Here is a 19,758-nt window from a genome sequence, read left to right on the forward strand (position 1 = left end):
CTCTACCATAGAGCTTCTGTTCTATTACTGAAAGTGTGAGCTGAGTCTTTTCCCACTTAGTTTCAGTCTTTGAAAAGTGATGGACAAGACACTCTCTGGTCTTCATTAGCTTAAAAAGGGAGCCCTCTGCTGGTAGAACAGAATCAGTAACTTCTCTGGGAGAAAACGCTCAACTTTCTGTGTATTTCCCACTATGTCCAAATTTCACACAAATTAAATCGAAGATTCATTTGCAAATAACCAATAAATCAAATGCACAGATGTCATATCAACTTAGGAAGTGTTTTTCATCATGTGACTGCTAAATTCTTAAAAAACAAAAACAAAAACAAAAACAAAAAACCCACCCAAAACTCGTATTTTAATTTTGGCATGTATCTGAGACCCAAAAAGACTCAGAGAACTCACACATATATTTGAAAACTGACTTTACCTTCTGGATTCCTCGAAACAGTATGCTTTGCTACTTTTCCTTTCCTCAAAGTTTTTAAAAACTCATCTTAGAGGCAAAAAACAGACCACACTTCGTTTCTTAGCAGGTGTTATCTAGTCAGGAAAATACTGTTAATCGTGAAAACATGCTTGAAAGGTACAGACTGCCTGAACACTGTCTCAGACGTGCAAATCCCCATCAGAGAGTGACTGTTCCCTACCCAGCTTCTATCGTGCAGTTTCTTTACAAAAAGAAATGCTGTGAGAAGAAAAAAATAAAGGAACCAAAATCCTCAAGGGTTAAATGAATGCCTCCCTTCATTTTAACTTAAGACAAATTAGGACAGAAGGGCCTTTCAGTATGATGCAAATTCTTTACTCCATATCCAGTGCTCTTACTCCGCACTAAGGAAAATGTCCATTTGAATTTATAAATAAACCCAGATTGACACAGGACACATTCTACAAAATGCATGAAAAGGTGTGACAGTTGCTTAGCAGAAGGCGGCACTGCTTCCCTCTCAAATGCTGTCCCTGGAGAGGAGTCTGCACAGTGACTACCCCACCAATATATGCCCCCTGAAATATGCTGCTTTTTCAGAGCACAAATAAAACTTCCTATTTTTCGTTATAACCTAGTATGGCTTGCCTCTCTGTTTATTCTGACCCATCTAAATATATGCATTTTTTTTTCAAGGTTTCATTTCTCATCTTTGAAACAACCCTCTAATGTCAGACCACATTTTAAACCCAATAAAAAATAAATCAGAGAAAAGTAAAACTCTTTGAAAGTCCTTTCCCTCTACCTTAGTGCTTGCTTTCGTCTTGGTTAAAAAACCAAGCCCAGAGCATTTAAAACAAGATTTATGAATCAGGCTCTTCAGGAGGAATGTTTTGCAATGCTCCAGTGGTTAAACATTAACTCTGACAGGTGTAGAAGGGCAGGAGGGAGAAAGAGTCATTTATTTTCCACTCTGGGCTTGAGGGTGCAATATTAGACTTCAATTATGCTGCATTAATATTTCTGGATATACCCATGAAATCTGAAATATGTAAATACACTTATAATGGGTTTCATTCAGAGCTACCCTGTGTTAAATGGTCCTGTTTGTCCCTTAGTGGCCCTACAGAAATCTGCTTTAGCTACCCAAGTATCAATAGGGTAAACATAGCACATAATGAGTCATGAAAACCTGCTGTTCAGCTTTAGGTATTTTCAAGACTTTTAGAAACAAAGGGGACAGTAGACTATCCAAACGCTGAGGACTCAGTGACTCTATGTTTAACCTTTCAAACCTTAGTTTCCCTCCAAATGCAGGAGACGCCTGCTTCACAGGTTCGCTGCATGCACTAAATGAGTGGGTATGCCAAAGTTCTTTGAAAGTTGCTTAGTCTGTCAAGGAACTTTTGAAAATTCATGTGGATGATTATTATCCTTTGCTTAGCTCTATGCTAGGAGGAGCTCAACAGGAGAAGCAGCCTTTGTCCTTGAGGAATGGAGCTGAGCAAAGGGAAAGAACAGGCAGAACTACAGGGCATAAGCCTATGGAATGGGTTGATCACTGCACATCCAGCATTTCCTGTGAAGTGAAGTAGATGGCACTGGTGGGGACTGCTCTGTACAGTCGTGTGTTCTGTGCACTGCAGAGAGGCACATGGCAGGAGAAGGTGCTACTGAAAACCAGGCCCTCCACTCACCAAGCCACACACACGGGAAGGGGCGTGAGACCAAGTAAGGAACGTTCCTCCCTCCAAGCAATGCACCCACCGGGCAGCAACTACCCAGTGAGTGTGTGTTTTGCAGATTAGCCGTGAAGCCCATGCAGGCCCCTCGAGGCCTGAGGAGTTGGAGCTGCAGAAGGGGGCCCCCTCTGGTAGGTCCTTAAAAATCCAGAGTTGAGCAATGGGTCATGAGTTTCAGTACTTATCACCTCACTGAAATCTTAACCACCCCAGGAGAGGCATTGTTCCCATTTCACAGACTAGGGAACAGTGTAGAAAGGTTGAGTTATTTGATATGACCTTGGCAAATAAGCAGCCAAGAGCTGATTCAAATCCAGATCCATTTGAGACTCTCTCCTCCTACCAGCACACAATGGATGGAGTGACTGAGTTTTATCCACCACAGCTATGGAAATCACACTGGGGCTCTTTACTGCAAACCTCAGAGGACTTCAGACTGGACACTAAAAGCAGCCCCATTCCTCATGAAGCTTCCCCAAACCCAGGAAGCAGGTGCAGTGCTGAGACCCTGGCAGGAGTCCGGGACTGGGTCCCTTCCGCACGGGGCCTCCCTGGGGTGACCTGGTTCTGGCACACACTGGTTAGCACCACGTGACCGTGCAACCTCCGGGGGGGCGCTTCTGTCTCCTTATGAGCAAAGTTAGAGCTGAGCAATGCTTTCAACTCTAAAATGATGCTTTTTACAATATTGTCATTTAAAACATTTACTACCTTTTTGTATTAGGCCATTCATTTTGTATTTTGCAATTTATTTTGAATAAACCTTTGAAACTCCTTGAATTGAAATACTGTTTCCTCTTCCCCTTTTCAAACTACCAATTCTTCAAAGCCCATTCAAGTACCATTTTTTTCTCTAAGCCTTTTCTGTCTACTTAATTGCCCTACAAAGTCACCCATCACATCTACAATTCTTTTCATATTTAGAGTAAGCACCCTCCCCCAGTACTTAATTAGATACTCTGTGCTAATGGTCTTCTACGAATTGACACATTGCCTCTAACATCATTTTTGCCTAGCAGTTCAAGTTCTACCAGATAAAAACTGTAAAAGAGGTCTATCTATCCCATAATAGCCTTGCTTCCCTGTCTCCCCAGCAACGGCCCCCCAATTATTCAAGTACTCCTTCTAATCACAAGAATAAAGTCATTGCAAATGAATGATTTATGACTGTTCACTGGAGATACCCCAGTGCTGTGCTTTCAGAGCCCTGTGGTGACAGCACGGCTGGGGCAATGATGAAGGAGTCGAGGAAAATGTCAGATTCCTACCAGGCCTAAGAAATCATTTCTCTAACCAAGAGTGCCCCGCCAGTCATCGGCACGAAGCCATTCCTGAATACGAAGGGCTTCGGCATGAGGACGTTCTTCCTGAGGTGGTCAGTACGTTTCCACAAGGCAGACATACTGAAGCATTTATTTTATTCCCAAGGGCCTGAACTTTCTTCAGAATAGCTAAGAGATACCAAACAAAGGGAAGAATGGCTCAAACTAGCATTCAGAGATGACCCAGATACAATTTTCTTGAAGAGGCTGCATGAATCTCGGGCAAGTCTAGGGAATGTTCAGTGCATTGCTCACCATTCAGCACGGCTGGCACGACTAACCTGCCTCTGACACCAGTTTCTTAGTAGAGGAAAGCAGTGGGGTCCATGCCTGGCAGGCAGTCTTAGGTGCACTCAGTGAAAACGGATGTACGTGAACTTTTTGTTTTGTTTTTGGATGGAATTAGGCTCAAACTTGTAAGGACATTTAACCGGTTTATACCAGTCAGACTAATTAAACTCCATCTGATTCTCCTTGGTGTGTAGCAGAAATTCTCAAAGATTTCATGATAAATTCATTGGTGGGTTATCTATCAAACCCTGTCTGGCTTTTAAGCTTCCATGTCAACCTGTCTCCAGAGGGGTGGGCGCTGAGAAGACAGGGACCACCCTCAGCCCTTGACTGCATGCGGGGCTCAGCTGTCCCTAGTCTGAGACAGACCTCCACACTGGCCACCAGAAAGTGGGAGGCAGGGCTCCGCCCTTTGGCCCGGGGGCCCATTTTGTTGTTGCTACTCTTCTTTTGTACTCAAAAGAAGTAGTGCAGTTGTACTACTATAGTACTAGTACTAGTAGTACTCAAAAAAGTACTACTACTACTACTACTACTACTACTACAAAAAGTAGTACTACTACTACTCTTTTGTTTTTACTACACTTCTTTCTCCACTCTTGTATTTAGTCTGGGGTGGGGTGTGGGGGGGAGCAGTCAATAAAGGACTAAAGTGTCATGTTTCACACCTGCCGCCTGTCCCCTTATCACAGGGTACTTTTAATCTACCATTGAATCTTTTCTGTTGAGCCCAAAGGCAGCCTGTGAACACCAACACAGAGTTCCCAAATCCATTAACAAATGCGCCAAGCAGTCACAGGACATGAAACCTTTGGGACGCCCCCTGGACTAAAGTCCTCAGCCACTACTGACAGACTTCTCTGATGCCATTCACCTACAATTCGGAGCATCTCTGCTGAACATCCTGCTTGCTGTGACCTGCAACGTTTGGACCATAACCACTCGTGCCTTATGTACTGCTTCTGCTGCCCCTCCTACCTGTGGATGCCGTATCCTGGTCCTGTCCACAGGAGCCCTTCCAAATATGCGCACTGTGAGTGGTTACCTGTCTGGTCGCGCAATCCACACCCCACCGAGCCTCGCTGGGTAACACCTACGAAACCCAACCTAATTCCCCACTGCTCAACGCAGGGGGACCCCATGCCTGTTAGTACAGAGATAAACTGGGCAGTCTGCACGAGTTACCGATAATAAAGAATTATTATCTTAACATCTTATTTATGATGTTTTATTTTAATTCTAGGCATAAATTAAGACTACAGGCAACATCTCCACCGGTCCTGAAACCTCACTTCACTGACTGGACCCTGCTATTCCCAATGACCAGCTTCTGTTAGCTAAGTTTTAACAAGCATACAGGCAAAGTGTTTAGACTTTCCACAGTAGAAGAAAAATACGTCAGTTTAAATTAAATCCACTGCTAACGTGGTCTACATTTCCTGCTTTGTTAAATGGCTAACCGAATGCCAGCCTGCTTTCAAAGAAGTGTCTGGCCTGCTCTAACTTGCTCCGGTGAACACCCTGGTTTCACACTGCTTGCATTCTTGAAAATGTTTATTTGGACAGACATTTCTCAGCAGACCTCCTTCCAAAACACACATTCCAAAATATTGCAAATTATATAGTAATTATAAATCCCCTACTTTATAAGTATTAGAAAGAAAAACAAGAATGTCAACAACTAAAATGAGCTCCGTAATTTAGGCAACAACTGGAAGCATCAAAGTTGAGGGGACGGGAGAGAGCTCCCCACAGCCCACGTCTAAAACCAAGACCATCCACAGATACTGAAATCCACAGACACTGAAAAATCCAGATACTGAAATCCAGGTAAAATTTCCGCATACACTACCACTCAGCCATTCTTTCTGTAAATCGCAAGGTGACACGTTATGGATCGCAATTCTACCAGAAACGTACGTTCCTTCAGAGAAGGTCTAAAGCCACCATTCTAAAAAACAAACCAGGACAGAATTTTAAAAGTTCAAAAAGCCTTACCTGGTGCAGGCTGTCGCTCATTCCACTCCGTTGATATTAAAATTTCTATAACTTTAATGAGGTGTTCAGTATTCTCAGAGCTACAAAAAAAGAGAGTTTTATTAGAAACTTGTTTTCAAAACAGCAAACTCATGTTCATTTATACACATTCAAGTCACTGTGTCTGGTAGGAAGGTGCGCGTGCATCTGCGAGAGAGCACCTTCGGAATAAGTTGAATGATCCATCAGCTCAGGACTTCCCCTACCACCCAAAAATACACGCTTCTCCTCCTTTCACCTTACCTGGCTGCTGGGAATCTGAAAAGCAGAGGGCTGAAAAGTTCAGAGAGCACTCTCGCACTCAGGAGATTCTTGCTGGAGGTCTGACAGAGCTTGAAGAAATGTTTTAGCAAATACTGAAGCGTCAGCCAATACTGATGAGGTATGTTAGGTGCCCTAATGAGCTTCTTCAACAGCTGGATGTAGTCCTCAGAGCTTTGTACTTCTACAGAGTTTAAAAAACAAAACAAAACAAGATTGTTTCTAGATATCAGTGACTAAACATCTAGAACGTTTCTGTTCTAGCTAAAGAAGAACGAGTCCCTTTAAAAGAAGTCATCAGAAACAGGACACTTGTTCTTCTTGTCAGAAAAGGCATTGTGAGAAAGTAGAGCTCTCAAGTCAGATGGAAATGCAAGAAACTCTTGGTGTAAAAAGCCACCAGAGGATCAGGCTGTGCTGGCAGAGATCCACCCTCTACTGAGCAGCTTCCAGTGTGATTGGCTGATTTAGAGGAGCATCAGATAAGTATCACACGTTTTGACTTTGAAGGTTACGAACCACAATTTCCTGTCCCCAAAGCACTTTAACTGAGCATTAGCTCCTCAGCATGAGAGTCCTCGTCCCTCAGCACATTCTGTAATGGCCACTTGAAAATGGTAAGAACATCCCCAGTCAGTGGGTCCCGGTCCCAGGTTCCCCGAATCCTAAGATGGCACTTGGAGCGCTGCGGCCTTCCCTGACATAGTGAACTTTGTTAATGCTGATAAAAGGTTAACAATTAGCCATTTCAACATGTAGAGAATCTTCCTAAGCAAATGAGAATCTGGGTCTTCTATTGGATGCCCTGGTAAGGGAGGGAATTGGTGCTAATGGGGAGGGAGGGGGTCGGGGAGAGGGCAGATTCCTACTAATGTTTTCTCAAACATCGCTCTTTATATCTGTCACAGAAACATTTTAAAAAGGATTTCAGACACTGTGTATATTGGTTGGGTCCATTTTTCTGAATATGTGACTTATTTATTATTTATATGCTGCATTTAATAGAGTTTACATACATCTGCACATCTCAATACATGCTCATTGAGGTTTTCAGAACAGAAAACAAACCTTGGGCTAAATAAATCATTTCATTGTAAACGGCTACTGGAATGACAGGATTCGGTAAGTCCATAAGATAGCGTTTGAAAGCATCTCCCAAAACTTGCACATCGATCATTTCCAAGTCCATGGAGGCGGCATCTGTGACAGAAACATTTTTAAAAAGATTTCAGACACTGTATATATTGGTTGGGCCCATTTTTCTGAATGTTTGACATAAACATGACACAAAAAAGGAAGCAACAGGAGGACAATTATAAAATTCTTGAGTATTTATGAGCAGTGTTTCTCACAGAGGTTGTTCCTGGCATTGCAAATAGACCACTTTTCCTTTGTGGAAGTCTGTCCCCTAAGTGGTAAGCATTTCGCATGACGTCTTCTGCCTATGCCACAGGCATGTTCCCAGATGGTGGGGCAACAACAGTAAGAAAATCACGTCCCTGTTTTGAGCTGAATCAGGTTCCCCACAAGTCACAGGTTGAAGCCCTAACTCCCACTGTCTCCGAAGGTGAATATATACTTGGAGACAGGGCCTTGGAGACAGAGCCTTTAAGAAGTTTAGCTAAAATGAGGCCATTGGGGCTAGGCCCTGATCCAACTTGGCTGGTATCCTTTTAAGAAGAGGAGATGTGGACACACAAAGAGACACCAGGAGCAGAAGCACGGAGGGAATGCCTCGTGAGGACACGGTGAGAAGATGGCCATCAGTAAGCCAAGGAGAGAGGCCTCACAGGAAACCAAACCTGCCTGCACCTGGGGCTTCTACTCTCAAGAACAGGGGGAAAATAGGTTTGAGTGTGAAGCCAACCAGTCTGTGGAGTTTTGTTTATGTCAGCCCTAGCACACTAAAGGAGCCCCCAGAATATTTCCAAATACCTTCTGGAGGGTGTTTCTGCTCTGAGAAGAGCTCTGTCTAGGGATGGCTAATCATTTAGTAAATGCTTCCTAAAACCTCAACAGGAAAACATGAAATGCAAATCCAGAGATTGCCTAAATTTTGAGTTGCTAAATACTGCATCACAGAAGTCATACAAATTTAGCTCAACAGAGTGACTGAACAAACAGTAAGATACACAGAATTTTAACAATCTCAAAAATAGCCATAAGAATATTTTTAACATTTTCTCCCTAATTTTGACAGGGTACTCGAATTAGGATATAACTAATCTAACCTGTGGGGACTGAACTAGCTCCTAAGAAAGATGAACACATCTGTCCAGTAAATCCTTCACCCAGAAAAGAGGTCAGGCAATTCAATAATGGGGTGATGCTAACGAACTAACTCACTTGGGGTACAAAAAGGCACAGTGTCCAGCAGAGAGAGGGGATGCCTGGGCAGGAAGGGCCATGGGCATCTCTGCAAGAGAAGAAGCATCCAGCTGCTGCTGAAGGATGCACTCCAGAGACGTGAAGGCCAACCTGAAGATTATCTGCAGATTTGGGTACTTAGCAGAGAAGTGAGCTGACGAATGAAATGCTACATTTTTCAGCAGCTTTATTCTTTTTAGTGTTAAAAATCAGCTGGAACAGAAAGTTGCTGGAAGTGAAGGGAACACGTCTCGTAATTTGAATTATAATGCGGGAGATGTGGGAGACATTGTCAAGAACTGACACAACCTGGCGACTGACTGGATCATGTGGAGGCCTGGAGTCCTCCGAGGTGTGGGAGCTGGAGGAGGAAAAGGTGGCATCCTGGATGGCCACAAAGTGAGTGTGATACTAGGTATTACTCTGGGTTCAATGTGAAGCCACAGAAGTTCGTGGGACACATCGTTATCATACACCAAACCTGGCCCGCTGACAAGGCAGACTGTACAAAACAATCCCACACACCAATAAAGCTCAGGGAAGTGCATCTGGTAGAGAATGCGCAGAGGTGAGCTGAAAGAGGAGAATTCTTAAACTCAGAGAGTGGAGGGGCACAGAGTTGTACCCCACAGAACGAATGGCACACATCGCATCCCCAATAAGGCTGGAGGAGGCAGTACTGGGTCTGGGCACAAAGGGCCTATGTGAGAAGTAATTGCAACCACCAGTGTGCCTGTCAGCCAAAACTGTGTGCACAGCTCGAGCACTCCATAGCCACTGACCGCCTGACAAGCTGCTGGGCCTGGGCCCTTCACGCCCTGTATGCTTCATTTACGAGATCTCTTTGCCGGGGGCGGGTGGGGGGGGGGGAATTACTATTACCTAATTTGTGTATTGTCAGAATAGGACAAACTGTTCAGTGATGGTAAAAAACAACCACAACAAACACACATTAATATGCTCACTACTTCACAGGCCCCTCCCTCAGGCAGGGTTTCTACTACCTTCTCAGCAGTGCTGACGATCCCCGTCTCTATCATGACACTTCCCAGACAGTGCGGTAATCCGGTGTCTCTCTACTACACTGAGAGTACCTCAAGGGCACGAGCTATGGCTTTTCCCTGCTCTTCCTGCTCCTCACCGTGCCCAACACGTAGGATGTGCTTGCTAAACGTTTGTGGACTGAGCCACAGCAGGTCCTCAGGGTAATGTTAATTCACCCAAGCCCTTCTCTAACACAAGAGGTATGTTCCCAAGAGCCTTAAGCCTTTGAACAAAATCATCTCATTTCGAGTCTCGGGATTAGCCTTTGGATAAGCTCACTTTATCAAATCCTCTAGTGCTGATGACATAGTATATTATTTTTTTAATGTAGCTTCTAAAGCTCCTTAGAGTTCCTGAATTTTGTTCTGTAAGTCTCCTTTTCTTCATTCAAACTATCCTAATGAGCTCTTCTAAGAGCTGTGGAAATCTGTCATGTGATAACTTCTGAGGATAGCTAGGCAATACGAAATAAACTTTAGGTCTAGAATGGGGGAGCTCATACCCTCTAAACCCCAGCTTTGCATGGAGTCTGCTCAAGACAGGTCAACTAGTAAGCTTGCCAGCATGTCACCCCTCCTCCCAAAGGGATGGAGTCCCCTCCCCGGTTCACCTCTACCTAAACCAGCAGTTCTCAGTTAGGGGTTTCCATTTTATTGCCCCACCCCGACCCCAACCCCGACTCCCAGGAGACATGTGGCAATGTCTGGACAATTTTTGATTGTTAAAATTCAGGGACCATGTTATTGGCATCTAGTGAGTAAAGGGCAGGTGTGCTGAGGCTGCTAAAAGCCTCATTTTTAAAAAAATATTTATTTATTTATTTGACAGACAGAGATCACAAGGAGGCAGAGAGGCAGGCAGAGAGAGAGGAGAAGCAGGCTCCCCGCTGAGCAGAGAGCCTGATGCGGGGCTCAATCCCAGGACCCCGGGATCATGAACTGAGCTGAAGGCAGAGGCTTTAACCCACTGAGCCACCCAGGTGCCCCTAAAAGCCTCATTTTTTAAAGTGAGGTATAACTCACATATAACTCTATCATTATAGTAACAGGATTTGATATTTATATATGTTACTGATGATCACCACAATCAGTCCAGTTAACATCTATCACCATAGTTACAGAATTTCTCTTTCCTGTAATGAGAACTTTTAAAGAGAAGGCCTGCTTCAGGTCAGGAGAAACAAACAAACAAAAAATCAGGAGAAAAATCAAATGAGAACAACAAAGATATAATTCACTCTAGGTCAATACAGCAGAAAAAAAAGAGTAAGGGCTTTTGGAGTGAGACTAATTTGGGTGCAAATCCCAGCTATGCCATCAGCGGTGAGGAATACTGCTATCACACGGGTAATATGGAGATGAACAAAATAACTTAGGAGGGTGCTAATAAAAGTGGGATGCTGTCCTCTGCATCCACCCTGTTCAGACACTGGTAATTCACAAGCTTGGTTAAAAGCCATGAATTCTCTTTTCTCTCTCTTTTTTTAAAGTGTAAGTGGCTTATCCCTGAGCTTCCTCCAAGGTATTACAGTATTTTTATGTACTGAAAAATCCTTAAGCTATTAGAGTCCTAGAGGACCCACTCCTAAATCTATCTTATTCTGCTCACAAAATTCACTTTTATGACACAGAATCCACAAGAAACCATTTTTTTACGTATGGGTTTTGACCTCAAGTGGTGAGGAAAAGCTGTCTATCAAAATACATTGCTGACGTGATTTTTGGTTACTTATTCCATCTCAAAGGTGATGTGAAGGTTTTTTTCTAAAGCTAAAGTGCATCATTTGTATTCAGTCACATTTAAAAGCTTAACCACATTTTCTCAAATAACTCCCATCTCATCAGTCTCTGATGTCTAAACATTTCCTGTGACTGTTGTTCAGTCTGACCAATTTTCTGACCAAAACATGTATCTCAAGTTCAACTGGCTAAGGACAAAATTCAGTCTCCTTACCACTCTGGTCAGGCTGTGAGAAAGAAAGGACATGTGTTTCACCTTGAGTTTTCTGCCAATCAGCTCCTCCTGACCTGCTCTAGGGGGAATGCAGGAGACCAGCCGCCAGGGCCCATGCCCTGCACATGTGAGAGGCTGGCTTCCATGCACAAAATAAAAATGAAAGTTTTTTTTTCAAACTTCAAACATTTGGGTGGTGCATTTCAGGTGAAACTATTTACTGATAGAGATAGAATCTTTTTTTCCCAGAAACATCTTTTCTAGAAATTGTCATGAGCTGCCTCGACTTCACATTTTCACTTACTACATTCTTTGAACAAGTACCTTGTTTAAAAGAGCTTCTTCCCGAATGAGGTTTCCTTCTCTTGGTTTCAGAAGTCCAAATTCAATTATAAGAATGTGAAGCAGAGAAATATTTTTCCAAAAGAAAAATTCTGAGAGGCAATGAAGAATCTGAGAGATTCTACAAGTTGCTACAGAAGATGACTGGCCAGAATGATGGCCAGTAAATTTATTCACGTTTGTAGTTTTATCCTATTTGGCAAAGAAGAGAGGAACCAATAATGAAGACACCACTAAGTTGAAATAGTTGATGTCATTTAACCAATGGTGCACTGTAGCTGGCCTGCTCTAAGGGCCACCCTGTGCTCAATTCTTTCCAAGTTGGGAGTTTGGTGATAACACGCTGGCAGCCTGAAACTGACCACAGTGGGCCTAGTTACACCATGGAAATGGGCAAATGCTATGAACCAGGCTTCCCCTACCTCCCTGAGAGTTCAGCACAGCACTGAATAGAACAGCATCATGGCGTTACTTAATATAAACATGGCATGAGAAAGCAAAGAAGCATGAAAGGAAGGAAGACTGAGACAGTAAAAAAAAGGAGAGGGGGCGCCTGGGTGGCTCAGTGGGTTAAGCCTCTGCCTTCGGCTCGGGTCAAGCCCCACATTGGGCTCTCTGCTCAGCGGGGAGCCTGCTTCCCCCTCTCTCCCTGCCTGCTGCTCTACCTACTTATGATCTCTGTCTGTCAAATAAATAAATAAAATCTTTAAAAAAAAAAGGAGAGGAAAATGGAAAGGGTCAGAAGAGACCTCTGTTAAATGACATAGACTTATAAATATTTTTAAAGCTGATCCAGATGAATCAGCTGTAGCCAACGGCACAGTCAGAGAAAGACGGTCGACATGCAGAGCCAGAGAAATCCCAAGGGGGTGTTCCTCTCCTCAGCAACTCCTGCAGGACCCAGAGGCTCTTTGCCATGAGGTCAGACCACATGCCTGCAGGCAGGCAGGCACGCACACACACCCCAACTCAGGAGACAAACATCAAAGGTCCGGGCTGGTTTGCACTGTTACCTTAATAGGGCAGAAGGAACTGGGTGTGATTTCTGAACTTCCTTCAAACTTAGAACACTGCACGGTTACGTTCCAGTTTTTGGTGCTTTACCTGAGACCGAAAGGTAAGAGCCATGCTTCCCATCTGTCTTTCCAGTTCCATGACACTCACCACAATCAAGAAGCTGTCGCAATTCGGCCGGGTTGCTGGAGCTCTGTGTTCTGTATAGAGTTGAACATTCCAGACCTAAGACACAAAACAGACTGAGCATGCAAAACACAGCTCTCTGGAGAACCTACGAGCCTGCTGCCAGAAAGACATTCCAGCTTCCATCCCATATCTATTCTAGATGTGTACCAAATATTCTTGGAAGTGAATTCCTACTTATTAATCTTAGCTGGCACGTCAATAACTTTGGCAAAGTCATCTGGCCCCTAAAGAGCAAGTTAATTATATTTATTAAATTATGGAGAATTTAATAGTTTCCATACAGTAAGTACATGGTAACATGGGGTTAGGAATCAGACCAAGATTATTTCCCCACTGCACGGCAACAAAGAGCTCATGTGTCTAGCACAAGGAGCGAGAAATGTATTTAATGAATGCCCAACAGACAAATGTAAATCACAACACCCATGAAATAAGAATATAACAAGGTAAGAGAGCCCCTCTACCAGCTGATTACCTTTCTTTTCAATGGCTTCCAGGAGCTTCACGAGAAGAGGCGGAGCAATGTCGGGAGGGGCAAACTGCTCAGCGAGATCTGGAAGAGCCAAAGCTGCAAATAAACAAAATCCTGCGATTATACTTAATTGGGGTAATCAAATGCATGAGACGGCAAGGAAGAGAATTTAAATACAAAACAATGTAGTTCTGACACTGGCAAACTCAGGCCTGAGCAAGACCGAGCCCGGTGCTGGGCCCTGCACTTAAGAAGGCTTCTCTCTCGAGCCCTCTTGCAGCCGGGCCTCTTTCTGTACCTTAAGGTTTGGGGGCCCAGCGGACAGGCCTGCTTCTTCCCTAGGACACACTCCCGAGTACCTAGCTAGAACCCAGGAATTCCCTGCCCAACTGGCCTCTCAGGGCCTCTAACCCAGGTCCATCCTCCCCAGGGCAGAAACTCCCTTGGGAGTTGCCCCTGGGCCTGAGGCACCTGGCTTGGGCTGGGAGGGGGGGCGGGGTGGTAGTCCATTCCCCCGGGCCCCCGCCCAACACCACCACACTCTGGGGCAGAACCTGGAACCCAAGAAACCTAAATTCAATTCATTATGAAGGAATAACTGTGCAGGAAGGAGAATGGGACAGATTTGACTCAATAGGTCATGAATATGATTTATAACTTTAAGATATTTAGACACAGGGCACTTGCAAATGATCACCGGCCCCCTGATGTTCACATTAAGTCCCTGTGTACCTGCCACCCAAGCCTTTGTTTGCTGACACGTATTTGGTCAATTAATATCTTAAGAAATGTGACGCTTTCACAATGGTTTTTCCATGCTTTCTCTCCGTGTTTTACCAATTGCAATGATACAAGAAGAAACTAATTGGATGACACAAATAATGGCCTTCAGCTTCACATTTATAACTGTAGTCTCACTCCAAAAATCCATAAAGCCATTTTAAGTAAAAATATTCATCTCGTAATACACCAGAAGAGGGAGCTAAATATATTCACCTCACTTTTCTCACAAGCTGCAAAATACACCTAAAGGAGTGTCTCTATAGAAATATGGGCAGGTGCGAACTTCTCATTAGCCACCAATACAGAACGTTTTCGACACATCAGGTTCATTCCTGTGCAAGCCTATCTAGGAATTAGCAGTTTATGTAATTTAAGAAAGATGAAATATTTTAAATTTTGTTTCAGATCTAAAATTGTTTTTGAATCGTAATTCAAGGCATTTATTATGTCATTAAGCAGATTTCGAATGAAGCCTATCTTCCTAATACTAAGAGTCATCACAGAAGAAGAGTCACGATACAAAAGTCAACCTCAGAGAATGAAGCATGATTTATGTCACTTTACAAACCCTAAACCCTGTGGTTTAAGAGCCTTCTGCACAGCAGTATGCCCTGGGAGAAACAGACGCATGTGATCTTGCCACCTATGTCAACAGGATAAAAGGAGAAGAGCTAGAGGAGGGAAGAAAACCCCACAGCATACTGTGCACTAGAGCTCTCTGTGAGGACGGAAATGCCCTATTAGCTGTGCTCTCCCAAAAAAGCAGTGACTAGTCAACTAGCCACATGTGGCTACGGAGCACAAGAAATGTAGCCACTGCAGCTTAGCAAAGGAATTCTCTTACCGCTTTAAACCGAAAAAGCTGTGTGCGCTAGTGGCCACAGCATCAGAGCGCACAGTCCTGCAGCCTGAGCGAGGCTAGACTCTGTCAAGAGCAAACAAGAGAGTCCTGAGCTGGATCCGGGCTACTAAGACCCCACCATAAAGCCATCCAAGGGGACAGGGCTTTTGGGTGTCGGGCTCATCGACACCTGAGCTCAGGGCACGAAAAGTCTGACACAGCTTCCCGGTGACTTTGTTCAACTGCAACGTCACCAAAACACGTTATGGACTTCATAAGGGAGGGACAGAAATGCCAGACCTTCCAGACAGCCATGATGCTGACAGCTGAGTGGTAACTCCATCTCCCCTGGACTCCCCATACCTGCCCAAGTCTATGGAGCACCTGGACAGCTTGCTAGGAACACAGAGCCCCAGGTACGACCACCAACCCCTGGAATCAGAAAATCCAGGAATGGAGCTAGTCATCGATTTTGGGTTGGCAGTGCATTTTAGGACATGCTATTGTGATAAGCAAATTCGGGTGGGTAACCCCCCCAAAAAAGAACCAGTAATGTCATCCCCCAAATCTCTAAATGTCATAATGTGAAGTGTATCTGAAAAGCACTGAAAATAAAAACATCTTCCAAGTTTCATGTAGTCTTTTTCATTAAAAGCATTGTAATATAAGGATCAACTGCAAAATGAAAGAGCATATTATTTCATTTCCCCCGATAAACCTTTTGCCTTAGAAGATTATCAGCTCACAAAAATTGTCCTCCCCCATAAATGCCTTCTACACTGAACAAACTGGCATGTATCGTCCCATCAGCAGATGTAACAGAGGAAAACAAGGGTCGAGAAATGGGGTGGAGAAATATTAGTCAGAATTCACTGTAATGTCTCTCCTCAGCCTTCTCAAACTTACGGGTCTTAACTTAGCACACGCCAAGACACAAAAAGCTAAAGATTAACCAATAAATATACACACCCACAGGGCCACTCAACGCTCGTCCAACTAATATGCCCCGTTCCTCTGTTCCCGCCCTCAGAAACTACGCAGGCCTTTTTTTTTTTTTTTTAGTTTAAAAAAAAAAAATCTTTAAAGTTGGCAACTAAAAGTGGAATTACTTAATAAAGGTTTATCTCCTTCCAGAATCTTATCAACACCATCATTTCTGCAGGCGAATGTGAAAGTTAAATTAACTGATAATTAAAGATTTCACCTAATTGCGATTGAAATATGCACCCAGCAGTTGTTTTATGACTGGGCTGGCAAATACTACATAGAAAAGGGGTTTCCACCTCTCTATTTGTTCCCTTTGGCTTGAAGAAGAAAAAAGGAAAAAAGGAAAACCTCCTTTCCCAGTCCTCTAAAATGTTTTTGTGGCAAAAAAATGGTAGTTTACCTTCAGTATCCCAAGCTACAAAATATCATGTATTTCACTCAAGAACTCAAGGGGCACCTGGGTGGCTCAGTTGGTTAAGTGTCCAACTCATGATCTCAGGGTTATGAGATCAAGCCCCACACCTCAGGCTCTGCACTGGGCATGGAGTGTACTTGAGATTCATTCTCTCCCCCCAGCCCCGGGCAGCCCCCCCCCCCCCCCCCTCTAAAAAAAAAAAAAAAAAAAAAGGAAAAAATAAACTTACATGGAGTGTTGGAAAAGCACCGTGCTAACCATCGTACCTACAACAACACTGGGACTTTTCCCGGAGCACGCCAGAATACAGAGAAGCAAGCTAGAGGTACACAGAGAGGGTACAGGTACACTTCTTGTGATAGGTCTGTGATTTCCCACTGAGTTTTTAATACTGATAAAAGCTGTATTACTCAAATGTCTGAATCATTACAGCTGATTAAGGTTTTGCAACGGGAGTTTTTTAAAGGAGAAATTTTTAAAGGAAAGACCTTGTTTTTTAAATAACCATTCAGGGATTTCCTATTCTCTAGTACAAAATCTGTGATTCAATCCATTTCCCCTTTCAAATATTTAAACATAGGGACCATGAAGTCCTACCCAAGAAGTCTTTAAAGTTCGCATTTTCTACTTTAGGCAACAGGATCCACTGAAACCAAAATCTAAAAACTATTCTAAAGCAAAATATTAATTATTTCAACAATCCTAAAATCAACTATTCCTCTAATTTTATTAAGTACAGAAGGCTAATATTTCCTTTTCCATTACATCCCATTTTAAGAAATTCCAACAGCAAATTACAATTGTTAGGCACTACCAAATTTGGCAAGTTGTTCTTTGAAAGGTTCATGATAAAGCACCCCCATCATACACGTCAATAAACTAAGACAGTGGAATAAAAAAAAAATACAGGATATACAGATCATATATGGTGGCTATCGTACAAAACACAAAATGACACACCATGTTCATCATGAAGTTTATATATACATTCTTACTGGGTTTCGTCTTCCAGACAAATTTTTGGTACCTGAACGAGAAGAGCTTTTTGGCTTTGAAGCCTGCTGTAGCCAGTGTGTACATCTGGAGAGCCAAGTCCGCTCTTGAGAATCCGGATGAATACACAGATTCGCCTATTATAGTCCAACACCCGTTTCTGTCATTTTTTTAAAAAGATTTATTTATTTTAGAGAGAGAGGAGGAGGAGGAGAGAGAAGGGACACAAGGAGAGGGAGGAGAGAAGCAGACTCCCCACTGAGTGCGGGGTCCAACACAGGGCTCCACCCAAGGCCTGGTCCCACCACCCTGAGATCATGACCTGAGCTGAGATCAAGAGTCGGATGCTTACCCAAATGAGCCACTCAGGCGCCCCTGTCCAAGACCAGTGTTTTTCTTAGTGGGATCAGGTTTCATCAATAGAAATTAGTATTACTGGAGCGCCTGGGTGGCTCAGTGGGTTAAGCCGCTGCCTTCGGCTCAGGTCATGATCTCGGAGTCCTGGGATTGAGCCCCGCATCGGGCTCTCTGCTCGGCAGGGAGCCTGCCTCCTCCTGTCTCTCTCTGCCTGCCTCTCTGCCTGCTTGTGATCTGTCAAATAAATAAATAAATAAAATCTAAAAAAAAAAAAAAAAAGAAATTAGTATTACTTAAGGAGAAAGAAGACAAGAAAGAACAGCAGAAGGGTCTAGAAGTGGGGAAGCCAAGACATGTATTGTTTCAAAAGAGGAACCAGTCTTCAACACCGATAGGAACACCAATGAATTAGGTGTCCCTAGTTGCAGAAAAAATTTCTGATGACACATCAGATGCTGTGTTTTCCATTAGTTCTATTTCTCAACCCTAACCCTGGTGACGACCAACCACATGGAAGAGGAGAGAGCCTTCTCTCCAAACTCAGACCCTTCCCAAACCATGAACACGGACAGGCCCGAACAGTCCTCGGGCCCCGGTGGTGTGTGGGAGACGGTGGCATTCCTCACATGTAACACTGCCAACACCGCTACAAAGTGCAAGACGAAACCAGCACACAGCTGCACCTTTTGGAGGCAGTCTCCATAAAACAAGATATTTCAGAGTCAGTGCCTGGCAGGGACGAATGGAAAGTTTAAGCTGAAATTCTGGGACTCCACAGATGGCCCAAGCCAAGTATTTCATTACCGATGGAAGTAGCTTGGAAGTACATGAAAAACTGCCACTTACCTTTTAAAATGTCCTACAAATACACAGAAAAGAAAGTGTATATGCGAGCCGTGGGTCAATATTAAATCAAGATGTTTGTCGATTAGCTGTTGCTGAATCAGAACTTTATTTCTGTCTGAAACAACCACTCTCATTATTTCAAATGGGGGAAAAAAAAAAAGGTAAAATCTGGTGGGCAAAACCCTAACAAATCCCAGTCCTTGTCTGAGATAACCTGTGTAAGCACATTCATACCTGTGTCCATAATGGTTAATATCCTGACGTTTAAACGTCTTGAGTTCTCCTGGCAAAACCCCAACAAATGCTGGCTAAGATGATATAGCTAAAAAAATTAAAACAAAGCCAAAAACCAGGCCAGGTTCCTTCACTCTGGAACACACCTGCTCAATCAACAGTAGTGCAATTATTAAAAGCACACATTTAAAGCCAAAGAGACCTCAGATTTAACCTTGACTTTGCTACTTACTGAGTATATTTCTGGACACGTTAATTAGCTTAAACTTCAGTTTCTTCATCTGTAAAATGGGAATAATTATGAATGCAATAAGGACTAAATGAATAATACAGATAAACATGGTAGGCACAGTGCCTAGTACAGAGAATGCACCAATGAATGGATAGCTGTTATGAATTTACAATTATTTATGTAATCTTTTTCACTATTACAGAATTTTAATTGTAATGGGAAATATTAAGACCAGAAAGTATTATAATGGAGACAGAAAGAATTTTCAGTACATTTTTTTAAAAGACATTATTTGTTTGTTTATTTGAGAGAAAACACAAGCCGGTGGGGAGGGGGGCAGGGAGAACAGAGAGGGAGAGGGAGAAACAGACTCTGCCACTGAGCAGGGAACCCAGTGCAGGGCTGTATTTTGGATCATGACCTGAGCAAAAGGCAGATGTTTAGGGACTGAGCCTCCCAGGCAGCCCTCAATATAGGCATTTTGAGAGGGTACACATTTCCATCTTGCCTTTCAGTGTAACATATAAACACACTTATCTTTTCAGAAGTCATGCCTAAAATATCACATTATTTTCAATATATTGCACTTTTCCCTATAAAGAC

General features: G+C 43.3%; 1 protein-coding gene across 1 annotated transcript in view; it reads right to left on the reverse strand.

Annotated features, from left to right (window-relative positions):
• Positions 1–19,758, reverse strand: part of PIK3R1 (phosphoinositide-3-kinase regulatory subunit 1) — an 81,664-nt gene that overhangs the window by 11,389 nt on the left and 50,517 nt on the right. Inside the window, exons 3-7 of the mRNA XM_032849326.1 lie at positions 13,471–13,563; positions 12,957–13,031; positions 7,155–7,286; positions 6,069–6,270; positions 5,787–5,866 (exon numbers count right to left, since the gene is read on the reverse strand). Coding sequence (XP_032705217.1) covers positions 5,787–5,866; positions 6,069–6,270; positions 7,155–7,286; positions 12,957–13,031; positions 13,471–13,563 — 582 coding nt within the window. The remainder of the gene's footprint in view (positions 1–5,786; positions 5,867–6,068; positions 6,271–7,154; positions 7,287–12,956; positions 13,032–13,470; positions 13,564–19,758) is intronic.

Source organism: Lontra canadensis, unplaced genomic scaffold, assembly GCF_010015895.1.
Source record: "Lontra canadensis isolate GAN:19392208 unplaced genomic scaffold, GSC_riverotter_1.0 scaffold4, whole genome shotgun sequence".
Taxonomy (NCBI): Eukaryota; Metazoa; Chordata; class Mammalia; order Carnivora; family Mustelidae; genus Lontra; species Lontra canadensis.